This window comes from Gossypium hirsutum, chromosome D05 (assembly GCF_007990345.1).
Source record: "Gossypium hirsutum isolate 1008001.06 chromosome D05, Gossypium_hirsutum_v2.1, whole genome shotgun sequence".
In the NCBI taxonomy this organism is placed as follows: domain Eukaryota; kingdom Viridiplantae; phylum Streptophyta; class Magnoliopsida; order Malvales; family Malvaceae; genus Gossypium; species Gossypium hirsutum.
Genome location: NC_053441.1, coordinates 28,064,157 through 28,091,786, shown reverse-complemented (window position 1 = coordinate 28,091,786; position 27,630 = coordinate 28,064,157). Strand labels below are relative to the sequence as shown.

Sequence of the window (27,630 nt, the reverse complement as noted above, 5' to 3'; positions counted from 1 at the left end):
AAATAACAAAAGGTGGTTGATTGATCTCAATGTGGTTTACTCATTCTCAAATTAGGGATCCAAATTACTTAAACTCTTAAAATGGTTCCATTTTACTTCTTGATCTCAATTTTACCAAGTTAGACAAATTAATTCGGTTTATCTCTCGATCTCACCGGCTAACCCAAGACTAATGAATTGGTGCTCAACAAGATCTCCTCTTGGTCTCACTTGCTTAGATATTTCCTTAGGGTCGTCAATCCTAAGTTTTTAGGTTCATTCAAATTAGTCTAATTTATTACAATTTGGTCCCTCATCCAAAAATCAGCTCACCACATCTCCATCAACCAACCCCCTTAAAAGTTTAGTTACCCGTACTAATAATAAAGCTAATGAACATGAAAGTGCAGAACATGGAAGCCATTGAAGAAAAACATAAGAAAAATATAAAAGTTTGGATTTTTATGCAAGAGAACTTAAAGGAAATCTAAGGAGAAGCATATTACATGAAAGTCTAAAGCAAGAAACATAAAATGAGCAAGCTTTAACACATTAATGTAAAAAAAGAAACTGAAATGCATTAAACTAAAATTGAAAATGTCATTACAACCAAAGTAAAAGGTGCAAATAAATCTAAGTTACAGTGTTAACTAACTTAACTAACTACAAGAACACTAAGAGCAAGAAGAAAATGCAGAAAAAAAATAACTTGTGCAACTATGGAAAATGAAGAAAAAAGAAAACCCTTGAAAATTAGAAGAGAAAACTAAGAGAAAACCTAAGAAAGCTAAAGCTACACAAGAATAATTCTAAAAAAATTCTAAAGAATATATAAGAAAAATTTTAAAAATTCTAATATGATAATTTTAGAATCTAAATAAGTAAATTAATGATTCAAGATTATCATAGTGAAGTATCTTATTTTTTCTCTTATTTTGCTTTGGAAGAATTTTCAAATATATATGATTTCAAATTTACGTGCTCTAACATGAAGTTAGTTATATTGTAATAAGATTTTAGTTTGACATGTTTTATTTTTTAACTTAACTCAAATAATTTCATTTGATTAGACTTAGATTTCATTTTTCTCAATTTGATTTGAAAAAAAAATCAAATCAAATTAAGATGATAAAATAAAACTATCAACTCAATTAATTTAAAATATTTTCATTCAATTTGATCGAAGGGTTAGCCCTATCTAAAATAATTAGAAATTCTTCGCTTGCAGTCAAAATAACATGCTGTAACGATGTTATACATAAAATTTGCCCTGGAAAGAGATTGCAAGTGGTATATCAAACTGATGACACCGATTATGACTTTTATAAGCACCAAAATCTCAAGTGAATTCCGGGTGTTTTAGCCTTTTACCGGCTTATATTTTTCTGTATTATAAATTACATAAGATTTAATAATTTTGATAATTTTTTAATGTGATATTTTTTATTTAAAATGTATATGCATTTAATGCCAGTTATATATTTTTTTATGTAAAGGTAACAATATTAACATTCAATATTTAACTTTTTATATTCAAAGATAATGATTTTATGAAATTTTAATGGTTAATATTATTAGGTTTGACTTTTCAATTTATTAAATTTAGTATGGTGGTTGTTGTTTTTTGGGTTAATTTAATGAAAGTTATTTGTAAATATTATTAGTTAATTATGAATTTTCACAATTAAATATTAAAAAGTTGACACCATTACTTCTAGATATTAAATGTATAACTTTTGCTAAATACAAACACCATACTGGAAAAAAATATTTTTACGTACTTCTTTTATGTTTTAAAAGTGACTTAATTTTTTTTAAAAACCTCGTATTTTTAAGTAATTCTTTTATATACTATGAATTACTTATGTTTTAAGAAATGGTTTCATAGTTTAAGTAATTATTTAATTTCTTGAAAACTTTCCCGTAACTTATTTATATTTTAAGTAATTATGAATTACTTAAGTTTTTAAAGAAAACCTTTAAAGCATTATTTTGTTAAAAACCCTAGAAGGGTATGATATGAATCTCTTCTTCATATATAAGATATGAGGCTTATATTTCCATGAAATCATGAAGGTGAAGTTGCAGTAGTTGCTGAGAATGGTCCAAAAGAACAACCAAAGCTACGATGGATATGAAAGAAACGAGTGAGGCACATGGAGATCACGTGGGCAATGACCTACAAAGAAAATCAAGAGGTCCACATGTCAAATTCCACTCTAAACCTTTGTTTAGCATGGGTTTATGCCCCCTCTACATTTTCACAATAATGTCGACAGCTTTTTTAGGTAAAAGCTAAGCAGAAGCAATCAACATTGTACGTATAAAAATGACGGGCGAAGGACTTAAATAGATTATTTTGCTTCTTATACTATTAAAAAAGATTCAAACTAAATTAAATTGAAATAAAATTAAAATCTATTGTCTTTAAAATATCATTTATTATTTAACAAAATTAATATTTTTAAAATTTTTATAGTTCTGTAAATGAAATCTTTTGTTTAGAATTAAACTGTAATTGAGAAAAAAGATTTTCAAGACATTTTATAATATAATAAATGTTAACACTATATGATCTGAACTTCTTTAATTCTCTTTAATAATATGAAGATTAAATTGATCCAATCTCTATTATATAGAGATCTTCAAGATATTTTTAACAAAAAAAAATTTCATTTCGCCCACAAGTTATCGATAATGAACAAATTATGTGAAAAATAAATTATTTATTACAAATTTATAAAAAATATAAACCCAAATATAGCTTTAATTAAAGTATAAAAATTATAATGGTTTAAGTTTAAATTTTACTTTATTAAATTTATATAAAATTTTCTGTACTGAATATAAGACATTGATTCAATTAGAATGTTTTAATTATGGTATAGATGATTCATGTACAAGTTGATGTCTTAAACCTTTGAGACTTTAGTTTTATCACATCATATTTTGGTCTACCTTTGAACATATTTCAAACATTAATGTGTTCATTTGTGCATTGTAATAATAGATAAGTATATATTAATTATAAAATGTTACAAGTTGGCCACTCAACTATTCGAAATTGATTATTTAAATCACTCATTCGTTAACTTGTTAGCGGATGTCAACATAGACCGTTAAGTCATTGTTCTTCAAATATATTTGGGTAAGTTACAGTATTAGTCATTCAATTATTAGTATATTTTTATTTTGATCATTTAACTATGAAAAGAAATGAACACTAATAGATCGATGACATGACATATTTTCTCGTAGGCTTAATAATTAATTTGGTCCTTAAACTATAACTAAAATATCAATTTGTTACTTTTTAGAATCTTTTTAACAGCAAAAAAAAAATCTAAAAAAAATATGAAAATCCATAATTGATTTATTTCTTAAAATTATAAAAATAATTTTTTAAAAATATAATTAAAATTATAAAAAAGTTTTGAAAAGTTTTCTCGAAAAAAAGAGAGAGAGCTTAAAACCCCATTATCCAGTTACACAACTTTCCACTGTATGATTCTTTTCTTCTCTTCATTTGACCATGAATAAAGTAAGTCCATGTTCTTTTGTCTATTTTATTTTTGCTGATGATCCTCGTTTCGAAAGTAAGTTGAAGATGATGAACATGACAATAACACAATTCAATTTATGTTTTTTTGATTAATAGATCATCCAATTTATGACATACCTGTGCAGTTTTCGTCGTATTATTATCACTATAATACTAAGAATGTTTGTGAACTCACCTGAATTGAGAATACCTTTGAAGGAGGAAAGCATATAAGGAAACCATACCAAGAAACCATTTGGCCGGAAAACAAATTATGCTATACATGTTTGGTTTGATCATCTTTATTTATTTTGTAATGAAATTTTAAAGTTGATGTTGGGAGTGTAGTATCAAATATATGTTATTGGTAAATTAAGAGTGAATGGAGAAGGGGAATTGAGTGATTAAAATTAAAAGTTAGGGACATTTTTCTTATATATAATAATGACAACTTACTTAACTTCAATTGTAAGGATGTAATATTTAAACCAAATGGAGTTAAAGGGAATAAAATCGATTTTTGTTGGTTATTTTATATAATTCAAATGTAAACAATCATATAATTTGCGAATTCCCATCGTTTTAGAGACATTCTTTAATGTTTTCTTTGGGGCAGAGACCGAAAGAAGAAAGCTGAAGAGGAAAAGATTTCAACAGTCAGCGATATTTTCCTCTCACGTTTCTCCTCTGAGATCTGAAATCTAAAATGGGAACACCAAAAATGCAGGACCCGCCAAGTCTAGACCCCAACCCCGATCGACCATTCCCCTCCAATGCATCATCCTCCACCACTCAAACCACGCCCTCCTTCCCCAACCCAACCTCATTTCGAGGCTCTTATCACAGGCGAGCCCATTCCGAAGTCCAGTTTCGGATCCCTGACGACTTGGATCTCGTCTCCGACCCCTTCGAAGGGTTAGGATCCGAAGACGACTTGTTTTGCACTTACGTGGATATTGAGAAGCTGGGTGGATCATCCAAGGGGTCGGAAGATGGAGGAGGGGCTGCCGGGTCTTCCAGTGGTGGTTCGGGTCGGAACCCGGAGGGAGAGGAAATGAGTGGCGTGTCGGGGAAGGGAGAGAAGAATAATGGAGGAGGGAAAGGAAGGCATAGGTATAGTAATTCGATTGATGGGTGCTCGTTAATGGAGTCGATTGAAGCTAAGAAAGCTATGTCACCTGATAAGCTTGCTGAATTGTGGACTATTGACCCAAAGAGAGCCAAAAGGTTTGTGGAATTATTTCCTTTTTCCATCAAACTATTTTTTTGAGCCTTTTTAAAGTGAGTTTGAGCTGGGGTACTTTTCAAATTGCAGTAGGAAGTTGCAAGTTTGGAACTTTTTTAGAAGAAGTAAATCTTTTCGTTGTTTAAAGAAATTATATTTTTTGTTTATACGAGTTTTTTTTCTTCTTTGGTTGGTTTTTTTCCTTTTCTTTTCATGGGCATTATGATTGTTTTATAGAAGTGTTTTTTTTATTTATTTATTATCTTAATGATGAAGTTTACTTTTTCCCCCTTATGTTTTGGGTGCTTCTGAATGGAGTTTACTAGGAACCCGAAGCAAGGATTTTAAATAGTTGGAACGTGAAAAAAAATTATGGGGAGGTTAGAATTTGAAAGAAATTGAGAGTTGGAAGGTATGCATTTGAGAATTTGGAGAGTATGGGTTTATATATATGGATCATGAATGGTTCTTAGCTAATGTTCTTGTTTCATGCGTTCTTTGGACTTATGGTTTTGGCTATCATTTTTGACAAGTAATGCTTCGGTTGACCTTTCTCACCCTTTGATTAATGGGATTCTCATTATTTTAGGCCTTAATGTATTTTTACGAACCAAATTCATGTGAATTACAAGGTTTCTTTTTATGCATGCTTTTTTAGGGATTATTTGTGTTGTGTGTTTGGCTTCTTTTGTTGGACAGTCCAATATGTTTTTCTTATATATATATATATTTTTTTTCATGATTTGTTTTGTACTATGATTCGGAGATGGCATAAATGCTTAACGAAATACTGTAGTCAGAAGTGCCAAATTCAACTAATATAATTCTAATAGCAAATCAAATCTTGTATTGCATAATCTATCGCCAAGTATATCTTTTGCTTGTCTAGGGGAATCTCAACATATATATGGGCTGTTTCACTATCTAATGCTGTAATGGTATAGTCATGGGTAGGTCATATTTTATGTCAGTCTCATTGAACATTTTCTCCATAAATACTAGCATAGTTTAGCTTCAATTAATCTGATAGAGTTATTCCTGATTGTAAACTTATTGACCTTGTCACTCTATCTCCTTCTATAGGATTTTTTTTTTTGCGTAATAGTTTTATCCTTCTCTCTTTAAAGTTTGATAATCTGTTTTGTAATATTTACCTATTTATCATGGCACACCCTGCCTTTATGAAAGTGTTAATTTTGAAGTCTGGTCCTGTGACCATATTCTATGCAGTACAAAGATGCAACTATCATTAGATTAACTAAATATGGTGAACTTCACTTAAACATCAATAAAATGACTTATTGAACGTTATGGATTTCATTGAAATCATAATTTGAATGTTTCTATATCTCGCACATTTGAATACTGTTGGTTTCATTTAAGTTCAACTTTTTGTGCAAAGGAGCTGTCTTTCCAGACTTCGGAACTTACAATAATGGGTTGGGTTATGTCATGTGCGAACGGATTTCTACATTTGGGATGTTTTAACCTTTTTCCATTCACTATTTTCTAGTGTTTGAGAGCTTCTAAACTCTAATCCTGTAAGTTATAAAATACTGACAAGGTGTACCTTGCCTTAAATGCATGAGCATTGGGTGAGGTGGATGAGCTAGAGCTGTTCTCATCTCTTTGCTCAACACTCCTGAAAACTTAGTGCAAAATTTTCTCTCATAGATTTGATAAACTCATTATATGGTCAGATTTGTGTTTTCGTTTAAGTTTTGCTAAGAAAGTACATAATTTGTGTAGGATCATTGCAAATCGGCAGTCAGCTGCTCGCTCTAAAGAGAGGAAGGCCCGGTATATATCTGAACTGGAGAGAAAAGTTCAAACACTTCAAACAGAAGCAACTACTCTTTCTGCACAATTAACTCTATTCCAGGTTCTAAAATATGCATACCTGTCTAGTTACATAACTTATGAGATTGTTTGTTGTGGTGATTATTTCCATTCCTTTTTATGAGAATGTCGTATCTACAAATTAAACAATTAAAATTTGACAATTCTACTTTCTAATAAATCAATAGCTTTTTGCAGCTGGAGGCTTTAATTCTTTTTGCAATTGAGAGCCCTCTTTTTCTGTGGATGTAGTTGCATATGCTTCTAACTCAATAAAGGCATCTTATTTTTCTGGATTTTCCACTAGTTTTGATGCGTTCTGTTTTATGTTGATTTAATGCTTCTATATTGATTATTACCTGAATGTTAATAGTCTTAATTCTTGTGTTCTTTCTAGAGAGATACAACAGGCTTAACTACTGAGAACACTGAGCTTAAGCTTCGGCTACAAGCTATGGAGCAACAGGCTCAGCTACGTGATGGTACGCTCTGTCCAGACTATTTTAGTGACCAAATTTATTCCAATATGGGATGCTCTCATTAGTGTACACTCACTTGTCCATGGACATGTTTATTTTCTTCACAAGTTGAGCATTTTTTTTTACATCTAAATGATATTGATAAGAAACAAAACAAGCTGGCACCAGAGTAGTCAAAACCCGGGGCGTGCATTTTAAATAGTGTTCTAGACATTAATTTTAGAGCTCAAGCTTTAGGCACCATTAGTGATTGTCCATTTTCATGTAGGTATCTAGACATGGTTCTATCATGTCCCTGGTATTTCATTTATAAAAAATATTGTAGAGAGTTGTTAACTGTATATGGTTTTCTTGTTGTCCATTTCTGGCTACAGCTCTAAATGAAGCGCTGAAGAAGGAAGTAGAGAGGCTCAAGATTGCTACTGGAGAAATAACAACATCCACAGATACCTTTAATTTGGGAATGCACTGTATGCCATATAACCAGTCTTCTTTCTTTCCTCCCCAGCCAGAGCATATGCAAGTTGGCACGCAGAATATACAAATGCCACCATTTCATCCCTTGCGATCTAACATGTTGACACCTAATCAATCCGTGGTAACTTCCTCAAACTCACAAGCCTTTGCTGGTCTTATGCAACAGGATCCTCTTGGTCGATTGCAGGGGCTTGATATCAGCAGCAGGAGTTCCCACTTAGTGAAATCTGAAAGCCCCTCAATTTCTGCCGATGAAAGCAGTGGAACATTATAATACAAGTTTTGCTGGTCTACACCTTGCTCTGCTCTCTTTGTTGGATTGTTCATAGACTGACCTTATTGACATCAAAAGGTACTATTTGTTTGGAGTCGATTCTTTTAATGTGATTGGAATTTTAGTTTTTCTGTAGCTTTGCTAGGTCATTAGATGTTCTAGATTCTTTTTTTCATGGAATTCAGATTCTTTTTTTTTTTTTGGAGCAATGTTGTGGGAATAGAGGTTTGATCCTTAGGAGTAGATTAATGCTACATTGCTGGTGGCTTCCATTGTATTGTCTGTTAAGAATTGTTTTAAAGTTGTATTGCTGCTGAATTTCTTTTAAGTTGTTTTTATTTGTTTCAGTCGTTCACTCACTCTCCTTTCCAAAAGGATGTGCGTGCAACTGTAACTGTATATGGTTATCTGATTGTTGTTCCTTTGAGTTTACTATTAACCTTTATGATTTTAGAGTCATGTGTAGCTCAGATTAAACTAGTGCAAGGAGACTCCTAAGAAATGACTCGCATCCAGTTTAATGCTTTTGTGCATAACTCAAATGTTCACTCATGTACATAACTCAAATTCGGGTGTGAATTTCAGATTTGGATTTGTACCCAACACGTGTATATTCAAATCATTTAAAGTTTTCTATGTATTTAGAGGGTTTTTGGAGAGGGTCAAATCCCCATATTCATGCCAGAGCAACATAGATAAAGTTCTGGAGTTTGTGAATGAGAAAAAAAACGCTTCATGTTGTAAATTCAATAATGGACAATAGAAAGCTGATATGATATCATTCACCGGAGAGTTTTTTAATTACACACTGCAGTGGTAACAAACTATTAACAGGTTTCATGATACTCTCCTATGACAGCTAATTTAATCAAGCAAAAACAGCTTAAAAAGACTAACAAATAGAAAACAAAAGCTAAAGAAATGGTCAAAGAAACCCAAAAATCAAGTAATAACCAAAGACTTGTTCATCGCCAATATGCCCGTCTTAACGTAGGCAATGTGCAACGACGCCTAGTTTGAATAGAGGACGATCAAATGTTGTTTTCCCTAGTGGCCTGGTCAATGCATCCACATCCGTAGCGTGAACATGGATAACATTAATCTATTCATGCAAAGACCATACTGCGAACGAAGTGCGAGTCCACAACAATATGTTTCATGCAGTTGCAAATGATAGGACTTTCACATTAAGTAACTCCAACATGATCACAGTAGACTGCTGAAGATTTCTTTAGCGGGGTGTGAAGTTCTAACAATAGGTTTTTAACCCAAGTAGTTTCAATGACAACATTGGCAACAAAACGATACTCTGCTTCAGTTCAAGAGTGAGCAACAATATGTGGCTTCTTAGATGACCAAGCAATTGAGTCAAGGCCAAAGAATATAATGTAGCTGGAGGTTGAGCTATGGTTATAATATCGTCTACCCATTCAGCATCAGAATATATATACATATATACTGAAGTCGCTTCAAATGATATAGAAGCCATAATGAGAGGTACCACGAAGGTATCTAAGTATCCTTTTAGTTGCCTTCCAATGTGACTAAGAGGGTGCATGCATATATTCAGAAAGTTTGTTGATAGAGAAACTGATGTCAAGTCATGTTAAGGATAGGTATTGAAGTTTACCTATTACATGACGAAAATGGGTTGCATTGATTGGTAGTGCACCATCAATAGTGCAAAAAATCTTGGTGTTGCTCATGGGCGTCTTGGACAGGTAGCAATTTTCCATGTTTTCTTCAGCTAGTAGCTCCTTGATATAGTTTGTTTGAGAGAAACGAAACTATTAGGTTGTCTGAGAACCTCAATACTCAAAAGTAAGTCAATAAACTAAGGTCTTCAATTGAAAACCTTGTAGCAAGTGAGGACATAACGTTGTTTATGAAAGATGGCTTATAGCCTGTGATGATGATGTCGTCAACATAGACAAGTAGGTAGACTATTGCTTGAGGTTGAATGGATATGAATAGAGATAGGTCAGATCTGATTTCACAAAACCACGATTGTAGATAGTTGAGAGTTAAGCCAATGGCGTATGTTTCGGTCCATAAATAGCTTTGCATAACTTGCAAATATGATAAATGTGAGGTTAAGACATATATACCTCTTTTTTCTAGCTGTCTTGCAAGAAGGCATTGTTGGCGCTGAGTTTACGTAATACCCAGTTGTGTTGAATTAACTACTGAATTGAATATTGCATGAAAATCCACTCTAGGTCACTGAGTGAACCCTTTTGCAACAAGACGAGCCTTAGATCAATTGATGAGTTCATCTACTTTTTTTTTTCTTTTTCTAAACAATCATTTTTTCCGCACAATATTCTTCATAGGGTCATTAGAAGCTAATCCCCAAGTCTAGTTCTGTTGCAATGCATCAAACTCAACTTTCATTGCATTTTGTCACTTAGAGTGTTTGTTGGCTTGGGCAAAGGCTTGAGGAGTGTTGTTTGGATGAAGAAGAGCCATGAGATAAAAAAAATGTCTTGTGAATGTTATTTTGGGAACAGGTTATCATTCGATTTAATGACTGACGGATTTGGTTCAATGGGAGATGTTAGTGTTAGTTGTGGTGGTCCTAGTATAGTTAGTAGAGGGTGAGGTAGATGTTAGCTAAGGGCTATTATTGGAGTCGGAAGAGTTGGGTTTTGAGAGGTATTGTTAGGGACATTGGTGGTGGATTGATTCTGTCGTGGCATTCGACGAATAAATAATAAGGAACCGATTGAGTTTTTGATGTTGTGAAGCTTGGATGGGTTGGATTCTGATGGGTGAGAGGTTTTGGTTCCAAGTAGCATGATTGCCAAGAGAGAATGTAGTAGGTGAAGAGGATGTACCTATGCAAGATCCATTGGAGTAGGTGAGGGTGGCATCGTTGAGTGACCTGTGAATGAGGAGGGGCTGTTTGTTATTGTTTTTAGGGTAAAAAGATAATTTATTAAATATTTATTGCATTATACATTACAAAATAATGAATGAAATTCAAATAATTAAAATCGAAATGCAAAACATTCATATAACTACAGGCCCAACTAGCCAAATGATGTACAACAGAATTATCAATACGATTAACATATGAAAAAGAAATAGAAGTAAATGAACTAATAATGCTATCAGCCTCCAAAAGGCGCACACCAAAAAAATATAGGTTTGTGCTTTTCAAATGGAACTTGTTGATCACAGTCATGGAGTTGCCCTCGATCATGACATCAAAATAGCCTCCACCCTTGGCAAATTTGAGAGTCATAATGAATGTCCTCACCTCTACTAGGTTCACAGAATAAATGTCTCTAAGGGTGTTTGTTGTTGATTTTATGGAGATGGGACTTGAGATGCTTGAACTAAACTAGGCAAGGGTAATTCAAGAGTTGGTATTGAAGGGGTAATATTTGTATTTGAGGAAGAATTAGACGTGGGCATATCCCATGTTAAGATTTAAAGTTTTGTTTCATATGGACTAATAAATTTTGAAAAGGGAAGACTGTTTCAAAAGAAATATACATCATTGGACAAATATGCTTTCGAGGAAATTTGATCATAGCATTGATGGCAGTGATGAATGGTAGAGAAACCCACAAAGACACATGGTTTAGACTTGAGATCTAGTTTACTTATCAGCATATGTCTATAGCCAAGGGTAGCAAACTTCTTTAGCCATAGGTGATTATGAGTCGGGTTGGGTTTATGTAAGGTACCTAGAAGTTTGATTCTAATTTGACCTAAAAAATGTGTTTACTTTTTTGTCCAAATCCAACCCAATTTGAGAAAGGTAAACCTGAGCCTAGCCCAGACTGTTCATATTTAAGATTAGTTTTTATTTAAAAATAATTTTTTAAAAAATATAATACACTAAATGCATTAAAAAAAAGGCTAACATAAAAATTTTCTAAGACATTAAAAATATTTATATTAAAAAACACAAACAAATATAATAAATATTTTATTGTATTAAATATAATTTTTAAAATTTTATATTTTGGGTTGAATTATTTAGTTGGGTAAATTTTTTTTAGGTTTTAGGTAAAGAGTTTAATTGTTTTTGGGTTAGTGATTTAATATAAATATAAATATAAATATATAATTATTATTTAACATATATAATCGATATAATATTTTCTATAACATAATATATACAAGTCGAGCTTGGGAAAAAATCTTGCCCAAAGTTTCGCCCATATAAAAAACGAGCCTTAAATATTACTTAAGCCCATTTTTTCGGATTTTGTATTTTTGTTCAAACCCTCCAATTTTATCGATGAATTTTTAAGTCTAAACGGATGACCCGACCTATGAATAGTTGTATTCATGACATGTAGTTAAGATATTTGTTGACAGGCAAAAGACCATGAGGAAGGCTTCATGTAATAGAGTTCTAGCTATTTTCACTATATGTCAATTAGGGGTGAACAAAACTCGATTCGACTCGAAAAAATCGAAAAATAATTCGAATTTCAAGTTAAACTAATCGAGTTATTCGAATCAACTTGAATTTTTTTTTCGAATTTCGAGTTCGAATCAAGTTGAGTTTTCGAATTCGAATAACTCGAATAATTCGAATAATTCGAATATCAAACTATAATATTTTACATTTTTACCCCAAACTCCCAAACCTTTTTACTTTTCCCTCAAAACTTTTACTCCTTCCCACTTTCCCCCCAAAACTTTTACTCCCCTCCCCTCCCAATCCCCCCAATCTACCCAAAATCCATTTCCCACCAAAATTTTACTCTCCCATTTATTTTTTCTCAAAATTTTACTCCTAAAAACCCTCAAAACCTTTTATTTTCCCCCAAAATTTTTACTCCATCCCACTTTTCCCCTAAAACTTTTATTCCCTTCCAATCTCACCTCCCATCTATCCCAAATCCTCCCCCTCCAATTTTTACATTTTTACATTTTTACCCCAAACTCCCAAACCTTTTTACTTTTCCCTTAAAACTTTTACTCCTTCCCACTTTCCCCCCAAACTTTTACTCCCCTCCCCCAACCCCCCCAACCTACCCAAAATCCATTTCCCACCAAAATTTTACTCTCCCATTTATTTTTTCTCAAAATTTTACTCCCAAAAACCCTCAAAACCTTTTATTTTCCCCCAAAATTTTTACTCCATCCCACTTTTCCCCTAAAACTTTTATTCCCTTCCAATCTCACCTCCCATCTATCCCAAATCCTCTCCCCTCCAATTTTTTTTTTAATATTTTCCCTCCAAAACTTTACTCCCCCTATTTACTTTCCCTCAAACTTTTATTCCCCAAAACTTTTTATTTTTCCCCTAAACTTTTACTTCTCACCCTTTACTCCCAAATAAAAAATCAAAATATCCAAAAAAAATCACTAAACATAAATAGTAATAATTTTATTTATATCTACTATTTATATTATTAAATTAAATTTCACATTTTATATTATTTATATTATTAAATTGTTTAGCCATATTGAATATTTATATTAAAATTGAATTATTAATTATGCCATAAAATATTCGTGTTAAAATTTTATATTGGTATCATTTTATTTTTAAAAAAACTTTTATTAAAAAATCATATTTTTACATTTAATATATTTTTTAATTCTAAAATAAATAGTGACAAGAATCTGAAGATAATTGAAACAACTAAGCAAACAAAGAAGCTAACCAGTATATAAAAAATTAATAAATAAATTATGAAGTGATGAAAGTTAATAAAAATTTGATTAAGGTGGACAAATTTTATTACGATGGGTGACAATGGTTACAAGTACCCAAAATTATTTTTTAAAATTTAACTCGAACAAATATATTCGATTCGATTCGATTCGAATTCCATCTCACTCGACTCGATTCGAGAAAACTTCAAATAAAGTTAGGATGATAAAATGAGATTCGAAAACTCGATTAACTCGAAAATTTTCGATTCGATTCGATCAAATACTCACCCCTAGTGTCAATGTCCACGGTGAGCAAAAGCTACTCTTTGAGGTGTATAGAAAGGTATTACAAAGTGCTTCATGTCTTGAGAGACAAGATTCAAATCAAGGCTTTCGTATTTTTCACCATCAGTGGAAAAAGAAAATATTTTTGGATTATAATGTTTTTCCATTAAAAATCTTTTACGTCATTTTGGGTCTTAAGAGTATAAAACCAAATGTATTCTGAAAATTAGCCAACAAAAAATATAATAATATAATTCTCTATTAAGGATAAGATTGTAAAGAGTGTATAAACAAACTAATTACTTAAAAAAGTTTAAGTGATGAGCTTTATTGATTGAGCAAGAATTATAGAAATGCAATTTTTCCTTGGCTGAATAAGTCAGAGAGGATTTATTTAAAACATTAATATAGGGATGCCCAAGACAATGGTGTCATGTTGTACAGTTGGGGTGCTTTTGGTGACTGATAACAGTTGTGGAGATATAGTTCCTAAAAAGTTAGGCCAACCAAGGGGCTACTTTAGAACCATTGAGATGGTCAAAGATCATAATCATGCACGAACACTAAATATTATAATTTTTACGTTGAGAATTTGATATTATCAATTAATTTTACGGGTAGTTGAAAACCGGAGTTAAATTGTATAACTATAGTGTGGCTACTAGTGGTGTCGATATTGACAACGAAATTATTGGTAGAAGCCATTTAGAACGACGACTATGAGAGAAGTAATGGGGTGAATAAATATATCAAGCTCGTATGAGCGTTGATAGTTCTAATACCATGTAAACTTAAGAATATTAGGCAATAGAAAGTTGATATGATTTTGTGAGGTGTGCCTCACATTTATCAGACAGTTTGTAAACACTTATCGAAAACAGACATAACTAATCTTATAATAAAAGTAGTTTATTCAACCTATTAAAAAGATTAACAAATAGAATTAAGAATCGAAGTGTTGTTGAACGTCAATACATGTAACCTTGGTTTTACGTTCAGAGAGTGGGTTTTACGTAATCAAGATCTGGAACATATTTTTGCAGTAGCACACAAAATCAAGGCTTTGGTCATCAAAACATAACTACCTTGCCAACTTATAAGGGGTGAAGCTGCCCTACAAAGTGAGCTTCCAATTAAATGCACATGGCTGAGGGGTGAACAAATTTTAGTTAGAACTGATCTATGTTGGAATTTGGCAGCCCCCCAAGTGGGTCTGTTTTTGTGGTTGATGATGTCGGAAAATGACTATTGAGTTACTGGTCCCATGACCATTGAAGATGTCTGTTTGAAGTGGGACTAAGAGAGACAATCCCTTGAGAAGGGCACTCTCATTGGCACCAAAGATAGCTACATTTGGATATAAATCCACATGACCTTTCTTTTTTGTGGATCTTATTTCAAGCTTTCCTATATGGCTGCAGAGTTTTATGGTCACATATCTTAATCATTACTGATATAAAGAGAAATAAGAGAGGGAAAATCTGAACCAAGCAAAGGGACCAATTTGTATAAAGATTAATTGAAGAAATCTTCGTCATTGTTCTAATTAAAAATCCAAATCTAGCTTTTTATTATTCCTCTTCCATTCGTCTCTGATACAAAAAAAACAACAAAAACGACAATGCCCCCATGCAGGATCGAACTACAGACCTTCAGTTTACAAGACTGACGCTCTACCACTGAGCTATAGGGGCTCTTGAGACTCCGCTCCAAACATAATTTATTTCTACAATTTGTAAACCTCAATAAGATAGTGGGATGTTTATATTTTTATTATTAGGTTAAAATATAGCATAGATTCCTATACTCTTTACAAATTTTGAATTTAACCTCTCTACTTTTCAGATTTTAAATTCTAGATGCAATTGCTAACATTGTTAAATTTATTAGTATGATATTTTGAAATAATAATAAAAAAAAACTCATTTAGTAGCTATGTAACTAAAAAGAATCGCTTTCTAATGAACTTGAATTTAATAAAATAATTTTAACAGTTTTAATAGTTAGATTTGAATTTTGAAATTTAAGAAGTAAAAAGTATAAAAATTAAATTTCAAATTTTTGTTTTGGAATTGAAAGCCACAAAACTTGACTTTTTCATATAAATTAGAATTTTGTAAAATGGTGGAAGTTTTTATCAAGAAAGAAGTAGAAATGGGGTTGGGATAAAGATTGTATAGAAATCAAATTTGAAATTAGTGGGTTGACAACAGATCACAATTCTAATTGATTCTTTAATCTTCCCTTTGTTTTGGTTTTTTTCAAAAAAAGAAAATAAATTAGCAAACAAAAGCATTAATCAACATCATGTGGTTGATATCTCATATATAATATTACTTTATATCATTATATTTTGGATGTTTTCATTTATCTTATCATATAAGTATGGGATTACCACTGAAATTGAAATGAAAAGGATGCCGGGCGAAGGGACCGTGAAGTCCGGAGCTTGCATGTGCTTCCTAACATGGTAGGCTCCACCCTATCTCTAATCAAACCAAATCTTTCTCTAAATAACCCTATTATTCTTATTATAATTCATCGAAGAACCAAGTAGTCATTGTGAAAAACTACAAAATCTTGATGTTTAAAAAATCATCACCTCCCCCCCACGTCCGCTGATGATTTCAATCATCCATTAACGATTGATTAATAGGATTTTGGAAGTCATATTAATATAATGTAGTGGTTAATGGATAATATAGTCGCTATCCATGTATAGATCGATGCGCATGTGTCGTTAACACTAAAATATATTGTTGCTTTCAGCAACGTATTTCCGATTAAGCTTAAGCAAAAGTTGACCTAACAAGCTGTTCATTGCTGTAACAAAAAAAAAAAGAAAAAAGAAACATGATGTTTTTTAAATACAAGATGCTCAGCTTTCCCCGTTAAACAGCCAATTGCTTTGACAGAAAAAGTTATTGATTTCATTACACACACGTACACATATGTATATGTATATGCTTACAAGAACATCAAAAGGAAAAATACATTCACATGTCGTCCTTATGTTACTGATTTGAATGGTTGAAAGACATTGTTGGCGTCCTTAATTCACCACAACCAGCATTTTTACAATGTGTTTGACAGCGAAATGGTTTAAAATGACTACTTGGTACCAAATAAAAGCTCAAAAAAGACCCCTCCCCCCCCCCCCCAAAAAAAAAAAAGGCAATCGGATCTAGCCGAGGGATTGGCGGGATTTCAGGGAATTTAAGGAGAAAATTCCATGGAACTACACGTAAGGAAGGTGTAGTATTAAAGGAGAGCAGTTAAGAGATTAAGATAAAACCAAGTGGGTGGTCAGGGAAGGGTTGATACATCAAAATGCATGTGCAGGTGGGGGCCTAAGTCTTAACTGGAACATCTGCATGTGCAGGGTTTGATCGTTGTAAATGACTCCCGAATATACGAAAATCGGTTTCTTGGTCTTGCTTTTCTCTCTTTAACATCACAATTGCTTTCTTGTCTCTTCTTTCTATTCAAGTCCACATCGAACCGCCCTTTTGTTTCCTATATAACCCCTTTCTTTCCAGCCCTTTTATGTCACAAACATCAACCACGAACATAGCACACACCAGCCTTTTGATTAGCCTCTTTCTATTTGTCAAAAATGGCAACATCAGCAGTTTCTGCAACTTTTCTGCTTTTCGTCTTTGGTTTTTGCTTGCGAGGCGCCTTTGGTGATTATGTGGGAGGATGGCAAGGTGGCCATGCTACATTTTATGGGGGCGGTGATGCATCTGGCACAATGGGTAAGTCAACTTAAAAAAAGTAGTGTGGGGTAACGTGAAGTTAAAGCAACTTGCTGTTTCAAGTTCTTTTGTGTATTTTCCGTTATTGGACTTAGTCACTTTAAATGGTCTATAACTTATTAAAAGTTTACTTAATCTGAGAGTTTTCTATTTGCTGCTATTTCAGGAGGCGCTTGTGGATATGGTAACTTATATAGCCAAGGTTATGGGACCAACACTGCAGCACTTAGCACTGCTTTGTTCAACAATGGCCTCAGCTGTGGTTCTTGTTATGAAATGAGGTGTGACAGCGACCCCAAATGGTGCCTGCCTGGATCCATTACCGTCACTGCAACCAACTTCTGCCCCCCTAACTTGGCCTTGTCCAATGACAATGGTGGCTGGTGCAATCCTCCTCTACAGCACTTTGACTTGGCTGAGCCAGCCTTCTTGCAAATTGCTCAGTACCGGGCTGGAATCGTCCCCATTTCATTCAGAAGGTAAAACTTACAAAACCTTCACTAATTATGTACTAAAACAATGATTTGAGCTCTCGCCTGAATAACAAATTCATGTTGGTCTAAACAGAGTCCCCTGTATGAAGAAAGGAGGAATCAGGTTTACAATCAATGGTCACTCTTACTTCAACTTGGTCCTCATTACAAATGTTGGTGGTGCTGGAGATGTTCATTCAGTATCAATCAAAGGTTCCAAAACAGGGTGGCAATCAATGTCGAGGAACTGGGGCCAAAACTGGCAGAGCAACTCTTACCTCAACGGTCAAAGTCTTTCATTCCAAGTCACCACAAGCGATGGAAGGACTGTGACCAGCTACAACGTGGCACCGGGAAATTGGCAGTTTGGACAAACATTTGAGGGCGATCAGTTCTAGAGTTTCAGGACAGTAAAGGGTCTTTAAATGGAAGCTTGTATATGTAATAGCCATTGTTTGAGATAGGGGAAGGTATAAGAAGGAGAGTTAGGGTAAAGGAGAGGCTCAGCCGGCCCCATATGGCTGTCAATTGCTGAGGTGATTTATTGGCACCCGCTAGGCCTATACATATATCTTTACTTGATTGATGATGATCAAGGATATTTTCATCTGTTTGGCTTTTGTCTAATTCATCATAGCCATGCCATGAAACGAATCAAAATATATATTTAAAAGATTTCTTTACTTAATTCTAAAGTTGCCTTATGTTAGTTTATATGTATGATTTTGATCACAGATCCCAGTTTGGTGGTTGCTTTTGGCAGCCCATCTCAATACAAACTACAAAGAAACTTCAAAATGGTCAAGCTACCTGTTGCAAGAAGCCAATGTTTTTAACTACAAAGAAAACTTATTTTGTAACAGATTTTGTTGGGACATCAATTTCGCATAGACCATTCTCACAAGTACTCAGAACGGCAAATTTATTATACTTAAACATAGAGCTTCATTTGTCCATAACTTGCATATTGCTAACTTGTTAGCGCAATATATCAGTATGAAGATTCAGTAGCATCCCAATCCTGATGAAAATCATGGTGCATCCAAAACCATAGAAGAAAACTGACTGACATAAGCAAGTAGGCAGAGATATAGTCCTTTTCAAATTTATTTAGTAAAAGTATAGACAAACAAATGTACAAGCTCTATGCAGACCATGAGTCATGTGGAACTAGCAATAGCAGGTCGGTAGAAATCTCGAACCATCTTTATCTATCCACTATAATATAGAAGAATCATCCACCAGACATTGCAGTTCAACTGATGGTGAAATGTGTACCTAATATTGTTAGTGCTTGTAATGACCAGATTTTCAATGGTGTCGAAAAATACAGTTTCGGAACCTCGTTTCCGTAAACTGAGTCCATAAGGATGAAATACAGAGATTAAGGAAGTTATTGTGAAAATATATTGAAACTTGTTTAAGAAATTTAACCGAGAAAATAGTTAATTAAAGCTCAGAGACTAAATTGTAAAAGTTCAATCACTATTGAGTTTTAAATTAGAAAATGCTTGAGGACCTAGATAACAATTATCTAAAGGACCAAAATGGTTATTTGGCCATTTTCCATTATGAATTAGTGGGTGATGATGTTGATTCCACTTTTGTTTAATTAATGATTGATTAAGTATAATAATAACTTGATTAAACTAATTAAAGATTGATGTGAATTCTTGATTAAATGCTAAAATTACATATTTTATGTAATTAAATTGGTTAATTTATGAGAGTGCACCACTGATTTTTCCATGTTTATGTTGAATTTTATACAGGGATGCAATTTGGGGCTAAATAGAAGAAAAAGGAAATAATTGGGCTAGATTGAAGAAAGAAGCAAAGAAGGAGGGCCAAAGCAGAATTTTTCCAAGATATAATTAGCTGAAATTTTTGTTGACTTAGTGAGAGATTATGTAGGGATTTTTAATATTTTATTTACTTGATTTTCTACGATTAGTGGCTCTTAATTTAGCAAGGCCACTAGTATAAATAGGGGGCTACATTGTTCATTTATTCATCAATTCATGAATCAAGCTTTCAATTAAGTCATTCATTAAGTGTTTTCTTTCTTCAAGTGTTTTTCATCAAGTTCTTTTATCAAGTTTTTTTAAGTTTGCATCAAGTTCTTTTTAAGCTTTTCATCAAGTCTTTTCATAAAGTTTTCCATCAAGTTTTTAATCATTAAGTTTTCAATCAAGCTTTCATCTCTTGAATTCAATCTTTTCTTTCCTTTTTGCAAATTTATTTGCTAACATTGATTCCTTATATTTTTCCATTTATTAGTTTCTAGCTTTGGAAATACTACACCCAAACCTTGCGTCACCCACATCCATCCACTTACATTTCTTTTTCATTTTTCCAACTCTCTCCAAATATGCCCTACTCCAATATGCCCCAAACCTTAGTTAACTAAACCCATTTCAACTTCAGGTCGGTGTTAGCTTCGTCAAGATCCGTGAGTTACAAACCAGAACAATTCAATTCCTAATTTTCAGTATTTATTACTTCTCCGGATTAAGAGTATAACTTAATCAACTCACAAAGTCGAATCAACACTAAGTCAAAAAAGACGTCGTTTGAGTTAGTGTGGTTAGACGTGCAGTTAGAATTCCGAAAGGATCAATTGTCTAATCGATTTTTCGTGAACAAATTGGCGTGCCAAGTGGGGATTGCTGTTTGGTTCCGTCAAGGGAAGTAGTAACCGGATTTAAATGTCCCATGCGATTGAGGACATTGGTTCGAGCTAGGCTCTTCTAGAACGCAAAGCTACCGGAGTTCTAAACCACGAACGTTTCGTTGGTTGTTCGATTGGTAAGGGTTAGTTATAGGACGTTCCATAACTAATTTACACAAGGAAGAGTTAGTGTCCGAGGCGTCCTTGGTAGCTATAACTAGCTTATTGGAAAAGAGGGGTTCATCTAATTTCGAGGATCGGTTCAAATACGAGAAAGAACCCGTGCCCAAAGCTGAGCTTAGTTTAATTAAATTTTCTTCAGATTTATTTAACTGTTTTTATTATTTTATTTCCAGCTTTTACTTTTCACGCATTTTTCCCCTGTTCATTTCAGGTTCCAGGTTTCCAATTTTATCCTCCCCCCAAATTTCTTGGGCACGACAACTGCCAGACACAAATCTGGTCGAGAAAGAGAAACAATTTCAGTAACCCAGTCTCTGAGGGATCGACCCTACACCCTATACTGCTTAAATTGCAAATTAGGTGTAGGTTTATATTGGTGGAATCAACACCCATCAGTTTTGGCACCGTTGCCGGGGACTGGCAACACTTATAATTGTCTAAATCATCTGGCAACACTTATAATTGTCTAAATCATCTTCATGACCAGATCTTCATCCGGAGATCTCGAATATGACCCAGAGATCGAGAAATTAGTACGAGCACGACGAAAAGAGGCAGAAGCTCTTAAACGTGCAAGTAAAACAGAAGTTGAGCTAGGACAAGGGATCCTAGAATCCGACGTCGAAAGGTTAAGCCAAACAATTCGTGTAGAGGCAATTCGACGTAGGAAACAAGTCGAAGTGGTTGAACTTGAGACCGAACCACTTTTTGAAACAAAAGAAGCAGAAGTTGGTGAACTAGAAAGGATGGCGAACCGAACCATTCGTCAACTAGTGGCTGCTCCCAACGAGCAAACACCGTTATGCATCAACTATCCAACTAGAGAAACCCCGTTCGAGTTGAAATCAGGCCTGATTCACCTTTTGCCCACTTTTCGAGGCTTGAAGAACGAAAATCCACATACCCACTTGAGAGAATTCCACATGGTCTGCTCAAGCAAGAAACCATAGGGAGTAACTGAAGATGAAATCAAACTTCGGGCCTTCCCTTTTTCTTTAGTTGATACAACAAGAGAATGGTTATTTTACTTACCCCTAGGTTCTATTACAACGTGGGATGACTTATCTCGTGTTTTTCTTGACAGATTTTTCCCAGCATCGTGAGCAGCTGAACTTAGGAGAGACATAGTGGAAATTCGCCAAATGGAGAGTGAATCGCTTTACGACTATTGGGAGCGGTACAAAAAACTGTGTGCAAGTTGTCCTCAACACGGTTTGATCGAGCAATCACTTCTTCAGTATTTCTACGAGGGTTTGCTCCCTATGGAAATGAAAATGATTGACGCTGTTAGTGGATGGGCGCTTGTCAATGTGACTCCTCAAAGGGCAAGAGAACTGATATCTACCATGACGGAAAATTCTCAACAGTATCGGCCGAATTCAGAACCCACAAGCCGGGTTAATAGGGTAAACGTTTCATCCTTAGAAGATAAATTGGATAAGCTTACTAATATTGTTCAATCTATATTTACAGAAAAGAAGAATCTGACCCAACTGTGTGGAATTTGTACTACATCTAAACATCCGACGGATTTGTGCCCAATCCTTAACAAAAATTCAACAGCACATGTTGACACTGTCAGAGGCTTTTCAAGACCTCCGCAAATACGCTATGATCCTTTCTCCAACACCTACAATCCCGGGTGGAAGGATTATCCCAACTAGAATTATGAAGCTAATCCCTGATACAATCTGTCATACCAACTGAGACCTCTGCAACCACCGCAACCGCCACTCAAGCCGAGCACATCTCTAGAAGCTATTATGGAGAGACTTGCCGTTGATGCTGCAAACTACCAACAAAGGACAGACGCATCAATATAAGAGTTAACTAATCAAGTGAGTAAACTCTCGATAGCAGTTAATCATTTGGAGTCTCAAGGTAAATTACCTTCCCAAACAGAGCCGAATCCTCGGCAGAATGCAAGTGCAATAACTCTTCGTAGCAGAAAAGTTTTGGAAACAATTCCAGACAAAAGTCATGGGCAAGACAACGAACGGGAAAAGCATATCTCTGATCCAAAAGCCAACCTGGAATCAGAAATTCAGAAACCAATTGTGATGGCACCTCCTTTTCCAGGGAGGCTTACAAAGGATAAGAAAGAGAAGGAGGAAAAAGAAATCCTCGAAACATTCAGGAAGGTGGAGGTAAATATCCATTTGCTCGACGCTATCAAAAAAAATCCCTCGTTATGCAAAATTCCTCAAGGAACTGTGTACTAGCAAGAGGAGGTTAATAGGTAACGAAAGAGTAAATGTAGGAGAAAATGTCTCCGCAGTACTGCAAAATAAAGTTCTGCCCAAATACAAGGAGCAAGGTATGTTTGCTATTTCCTGTGAGATAGGTAATGTAGGAATTAAGAAAGCCATGTGTGATTTAGGGGCTTCTATTAATGTTATACCTTATCCTATTTATAAGTTGATTAAAACGGGTCCTTTGAAAAAGACAGGAGTAAAAATCTAGTTGGCGGACAGGTCAGTCATCTATCCTAAAGGGTTGCTTGAAGACGTTCTTGTTAAAGTTAACGAATTAGTTTTCCCTGCAGATTTCTACATTATTAATATGGAGGACGATAACTCAACTAATTCGTTTAACATTTTGCTTGGAAGGTCATTTCTAAGTACCGCAAGTGCAAAAATTGACGTTCGGAGTGGAACACTGACAATGGAGTTTGATGGCGAAATCGTAAAATTCAATGTCTACGAAGCTATGAGTCATCCTAACTCACTATCAAATATTTCTAGCATCGATAGTATAGATTGTTTAACTCAATCTTATTTCGAATATCATGACTATGATGAGTTGGAAACTGTCCTTTACAGAAGCATTGACATGGACGTTTTAAATCATCTCGAGGAATTAGTAATTATAGAAGAACCGTTGCGAGAAATTGTCAAACACTTGGAGATGCAACCATCGTTGACGAATCGAGGTAACCAATTTGAACTATTACCTTCCCAAACTAAAATGTTACCTTCAGTTTTACAGCCACCAACCTTGGAGCTTAAAGCATTACCGGACCACCTTAGGTACGTCTTTTTGGGAGAGAAAAACACCTTACCGGTGATAGTGTCAAACAAATTGACCAAAGAGGAGGAGGAAAGTCTAGTTCGAGTTCTGAGGGATTATAAGGAGGCTATTGGTTGGACAATAGCTGACATAAAAGGGTTAAGTCCATCTACCTGTATGCACAGAATTTCCATCGAAGATAACACAAAACCAAAGAGAGATGCTCAAAGACGCCTTAATCCACCCATGATGGAGGTAGTAAAGAAGGAGATCCAGAAACTGTTGGATGCTGGAATGATATACCCGATCTCCGACAATGATTGGGTTAGCTCGGTTCATGTCGTGCCCAAGAAAACTGGCGTGACAGTGGTGAAAAACTGATCAGGAGAGCTAGTCCCTACCCGAGTCTAGAATGGATTGAGGGTTTGCATCGATTACAGGAAGTTGAACGCAGCTACCCGAAAAGACCATTTTCCACTTCCCTTCATCGATTAAATGCTCGAGCGATTAGTTGGTAAGACCCATTATTGTTGTCTGATGGGTGCTTAGGATTTTTCCGAATTCCGATGGCACTTGAAGATCAAGACAAAATAACCTTCACGTGTCCCTTTGGAACGTTTGCGTATAGACAAATGCCGTTTGAACTCTGTAATGCTCCGGCCACTTTCCAGAGATGTATGGTAAGCATATTCTCTGATTATGTCAAGAAAATCATTGAAGTCTTCATGGATGACTTCACGGTGTACGGTAACTCTTTTAACGAATGTCTCAATAATCTTGCTAAGATATTACAGAGATGCCTAGAATTTAATCTTGTTTTAAATTATGAAAAATGCCACTTCATGGTTGACAAAGGATTAATTTTGGGTCATATAGTTTCCTCGCAAGGAATTGAAGTCGATAAGGCAAAAATAGATATTATTAACTCGTTATCTTACCCCACATCTGTGAGGGAGGTTCGTTCATTTTTTAGCCATGCAGGATTTTACAGACGATTCATAAAAGACTTCTCGAAGATCGTGCAACCGCTTTGCAGTCTACTACAAAAGGATAAATAATTTGAATTTGATCAAACTTGTAAAGATGCATTTGACGTATTGAAGTAGAAATTGGTCTCTGCTCCCATAGTGCAACCACCAAATTGGAACTTCCCATTCGAAATCATGTGTGATGCAAGTGATCAAAGTGTGGGAGTTGTTCTTGGCCAAAGAATAGGGAAAGAGCCTCATGTTATCTATTATGCTTCGAAGACTTTGGATACTGCCCAAAGCAATTACACAACCACTGAGAAGGAATTATTAGTTGTTGTGTTTGCTTTAGACAAATTTAGATCTTACCTGTTGGGGACTAAAGTGATTTTCTTTTCTGATCATGCAGCTTTAAAATATTAAATAGGGAAGAAGGAGGTAAAACCTCGACTGATTAGGTGGATTCTGCTCTTACAAGAGTTCGATTTTGAAATTCGAGATAAAAAGGGATGCGAAAAATTAGTAGCTGACCATCTGAGTCGATTACCGATTCCAGTAGACGACATACCATTAAAAGAAAACTTCCCTGATGAAAACCTATTTTTAGCAAATGCGGTTCATCCTTGGTACGAAGACATAGTAAATTATCTCGTTACAGGTACTATTCCTTTGGAATTACCATGGTCTAAAAAAGATAAGATCAAAAAGGATGCACGGTACTACATTTGGGACGATCCTTACCTTTGGAAGCATTGCTCTGATCAGGTAATTCGATGTTGTGTAGCAGAAACAGAGGTACAATCTATCTTAACTTTTTGTCATTCTTATGCATGTGGAGGACACTTTGGACCAAAACGCACCGCACATAAAATTCTTGAACGTGGACTATTTTGGCCAAACATATTTCGTGATGCCTTTTTATTCTGCAAAACCTGTGAAAGATGCCAAAAAGTTGGCAATCTTAGTCGTCGAAATGAGATGCCCCTTACTCCTATTCATATTTGTAAAATTTTTGATGTGTGGGGTATCGATTTTATGGGTCATTTTGTTTCTTCTTTTGATAATTTTTATATACTTTTAGTTGTTGATTACATTTCTAAGTGGATAGAGGCAAAGGCTACTCGCAATGATAATTCTAAGACTGTGGTTGACTTTCTTAAAAGTTCTATCTTTTCCAGGTATGGCACCCCACGAGCATTAATCAATGATAGAGGAACTCATTTCTGCAATAAGCTCGTAAGTGTACTTATGGAAAAATATGGAGTGACTCAACGAATTGCCACTGCTTACCATCCATAAACAAACGGGTAAGCCAAAGTGTCAAACTGTGAAATCAAGTCCATCTTGGAGAAAACTGTTAAACCTAACAGAAAAGATTGGAGCTTGAGACTAAATGACGCACTTTGGGCTTATAGGACAGCTTATAAGGAACCAATAGGCATGTCACCTTATCGACTCATCTTTGGTAAACCGTGCCATCTCCCGGTCGAATTAGAGCACAAGGCATTTTAGGCAATTAAACAATGTAATATGGAGATGGAGACTGTAGGAAGGGCTCGAAAGTTGGACATTCAGGAACTCGAGGAAATTAGAAACGATGTACATAAAAATGCTCGAGTTCATAAAGAAAAGACGAAGGCGTTCCACGATAAGATGATCACTAGGAAGCAGTATTCAATAGGACAAAAAGTTCTTCTATACGACTCCACCTTAAAAATTTTCGCTAGTAAGCTTCGATTGAAATGGATAGATCCATTTACTATCACTAATTTATTCTCAAATGGTGCAGTAGAAATTCAAAGCAAAGAAACCCGGAAGTGCTTTAAGGTGAATGGTCAACAACTGAAACCCTTTTACAATAATTTTCAAACGCACACAGTTGAGGAGATCATTTTCGAGGAGCCCAGAATTTGAATAACAGGTCGTCGAGCTAACGACGTAAAACAAAGCGGTGTTGGGAGGCAACCCAAAATTTTCCTTTTATGCAAATAAAAGTTTTGGTAAAATGGAAAATGAAAATGCATGTCGAGGATCAGTTCTGTCTAAGGAAAGACTTGGTACTTAAGAATGTCCATTGTGACTCACCTCTCTTTCTTGGGAACTTACTTGGTGCATTTATCACAACTGTTTTACCAAATCTCGTAATCTTGGTTTTTAATAATTTATTTCTCGAGTTTATAGCTTAGCTAATAAATTCAAGAAATAAAAAAAATACACATTTTAATTTTAATTTTTCCTTATTATTTATTTTTATTATTTTTTTATTTTACAGGGAGACATTTCAAGACAAAATTAAATCTCCCATGTCAACCCACAAAATTCTTTTTATTTCAGCCAAGGCCGAACTCCACCTACCCACCATTTAAACCAATCCAATACCAAAGCTAACCCATTAACTAAACCCAAACCTATTATACCTACCCAAATTCAAACCCAAAAAAAAAAGAAAAGAAAAGAAACCACCCTTCCCAATAAAAAAAATAAAAAAAAAATCAAAAACAAAAAACCCAAATTTTTACCCCCAACCGTCCACCCCTTTTCAAATATTAAAAAAAAAACCCTACACCCATCAACCTTTCACCTATCAAATCCTAATCTTTCACCTATCACATCCAGCTTTTCACCTAGAAAACTACAACTTCATACCCCCATTTTAACCCTTCCCTATCTCCCCAACCGTCCACCTCTTTTCAAATTAAAAAAAAAAACCTTTCACCCATCAAATCATACTTTTTCACATAGGAAATTAAAACTCCACTACCACTCTCCTCAAACAAATAAAACACTTTCACCAATCAAACACCCAATTACCCCTTATTTGACCAGCCGAATGTTTCTTAC

At 34.5% G+C, this 27,630-nt stretch overlaps 2 protein-coding genes and 1 non-coding gene across 3 annotated transcripts; 2 read left to right on the top strand and 1 right to left on the bottom strand.

The window, feature by feature from the left end:
* The first annotated feature begins 3,713 nt into the window (after window positions 1-3,713).
* LOC107904847 (transcription factor RF2b) lies at window positions 3,714-8,246 on the top strand. Its single transcript, XM_016831351.2, has 4 exons — window positions 3,714-4,747; window positions 6,495-6,627; window positions 6,982-7,066; window positions 7,438-8,246. The coding sequence occupies exons 1-4, from the start codon at window positions 4,227-4,229 to the stop codon at window positions 7,812-7,814; spliced, it is 1,116 nt and encodes a 371-aa protein (XP_016686840.1). The 5' UTR covers window positions 3,714-4,226; the 3' UTR covers window positions 7,815-8,246.
* Window positions 8,247-15,349: 7,103 nt separating this feature from the next.
* TRNAT-UGU (transfer RNA threonine (anticodon UGU)) lies at window positions 15,350-15,421 on the bottom strand. The gene has a single exon. It is a non-coding gene; the product is annotated as a tRNA-Thr (tRNA).
* A 1,876-nt stretch (window positions 15,422-17,297) lies between these two features.
* On the top strand, window positions 17,298-18,646 carry LOC107904848 (expansin-A8-like). The gene is made up of 3 exons (NM_001326940.1): window positions 17,298-17,485; window positions 17,652-17,964; window positions 18,053-18,646. The coding sequence occupies exons 1-3, from the start codon at window positions 17,344-17,346 to the stop codon at window positions 18,354-18,356; spliced, it is 759 nt and encodes a 252-aa protein (NP_001313869.1). The 5' UTR covers window positions 17,298-17,343; the 3' UTR covers window positions 18,357-18,646.
* The last annotated feature ends 8,984 nt before the right edge of the window (window positions 18,647-27,630 follow it).

Bases quoted from the DNA above. Each gene is read 5' to 3' on its own strand.
- LOC107904847 (XM_016831351.2), top strand. From the start codon at position 4,227: ATGGGAACACCAAAAATGCAGGACCCGCCAAGTCTAGACCCCAACCCC. The intron at 4,748-6,494 runs GTTTGTGGAATT...TAATTTGTGTAG, and splicing joins GACCCAAAGAGAGCCAAAAG to GATCATTGCAAATCGGCAGT. The intron at 6,628-6,981 runs GTTCTAAAATAT...TGTTCTTTCTAG, and splicing joins CACAATTAACTCTATTCCAG to AGAGATACAACAGGCTTAAC.
- LOC107904848 (NM_001326940.1), top strand. From the start codon at position 17,344: ATGGCAACATCAGCAGTTTCTGCAACTTTTCTGCTTTTCGTCTTTGGT. The intron at 17,486-17,651 runs GTAAGTCAACTT...CTGCTATTTCAG, and splicing joins TGATGCATCTGGCACAATGG to GAGGCGCTTGTGGATATGGT. The intron at 17,965-18,052 runs GTAAAACTTACA...TGGTCTAAACAG, and splicing joins GTCCCCATTTCATTCAGAAG to AGTCCCCTGTATGAAGAAAG.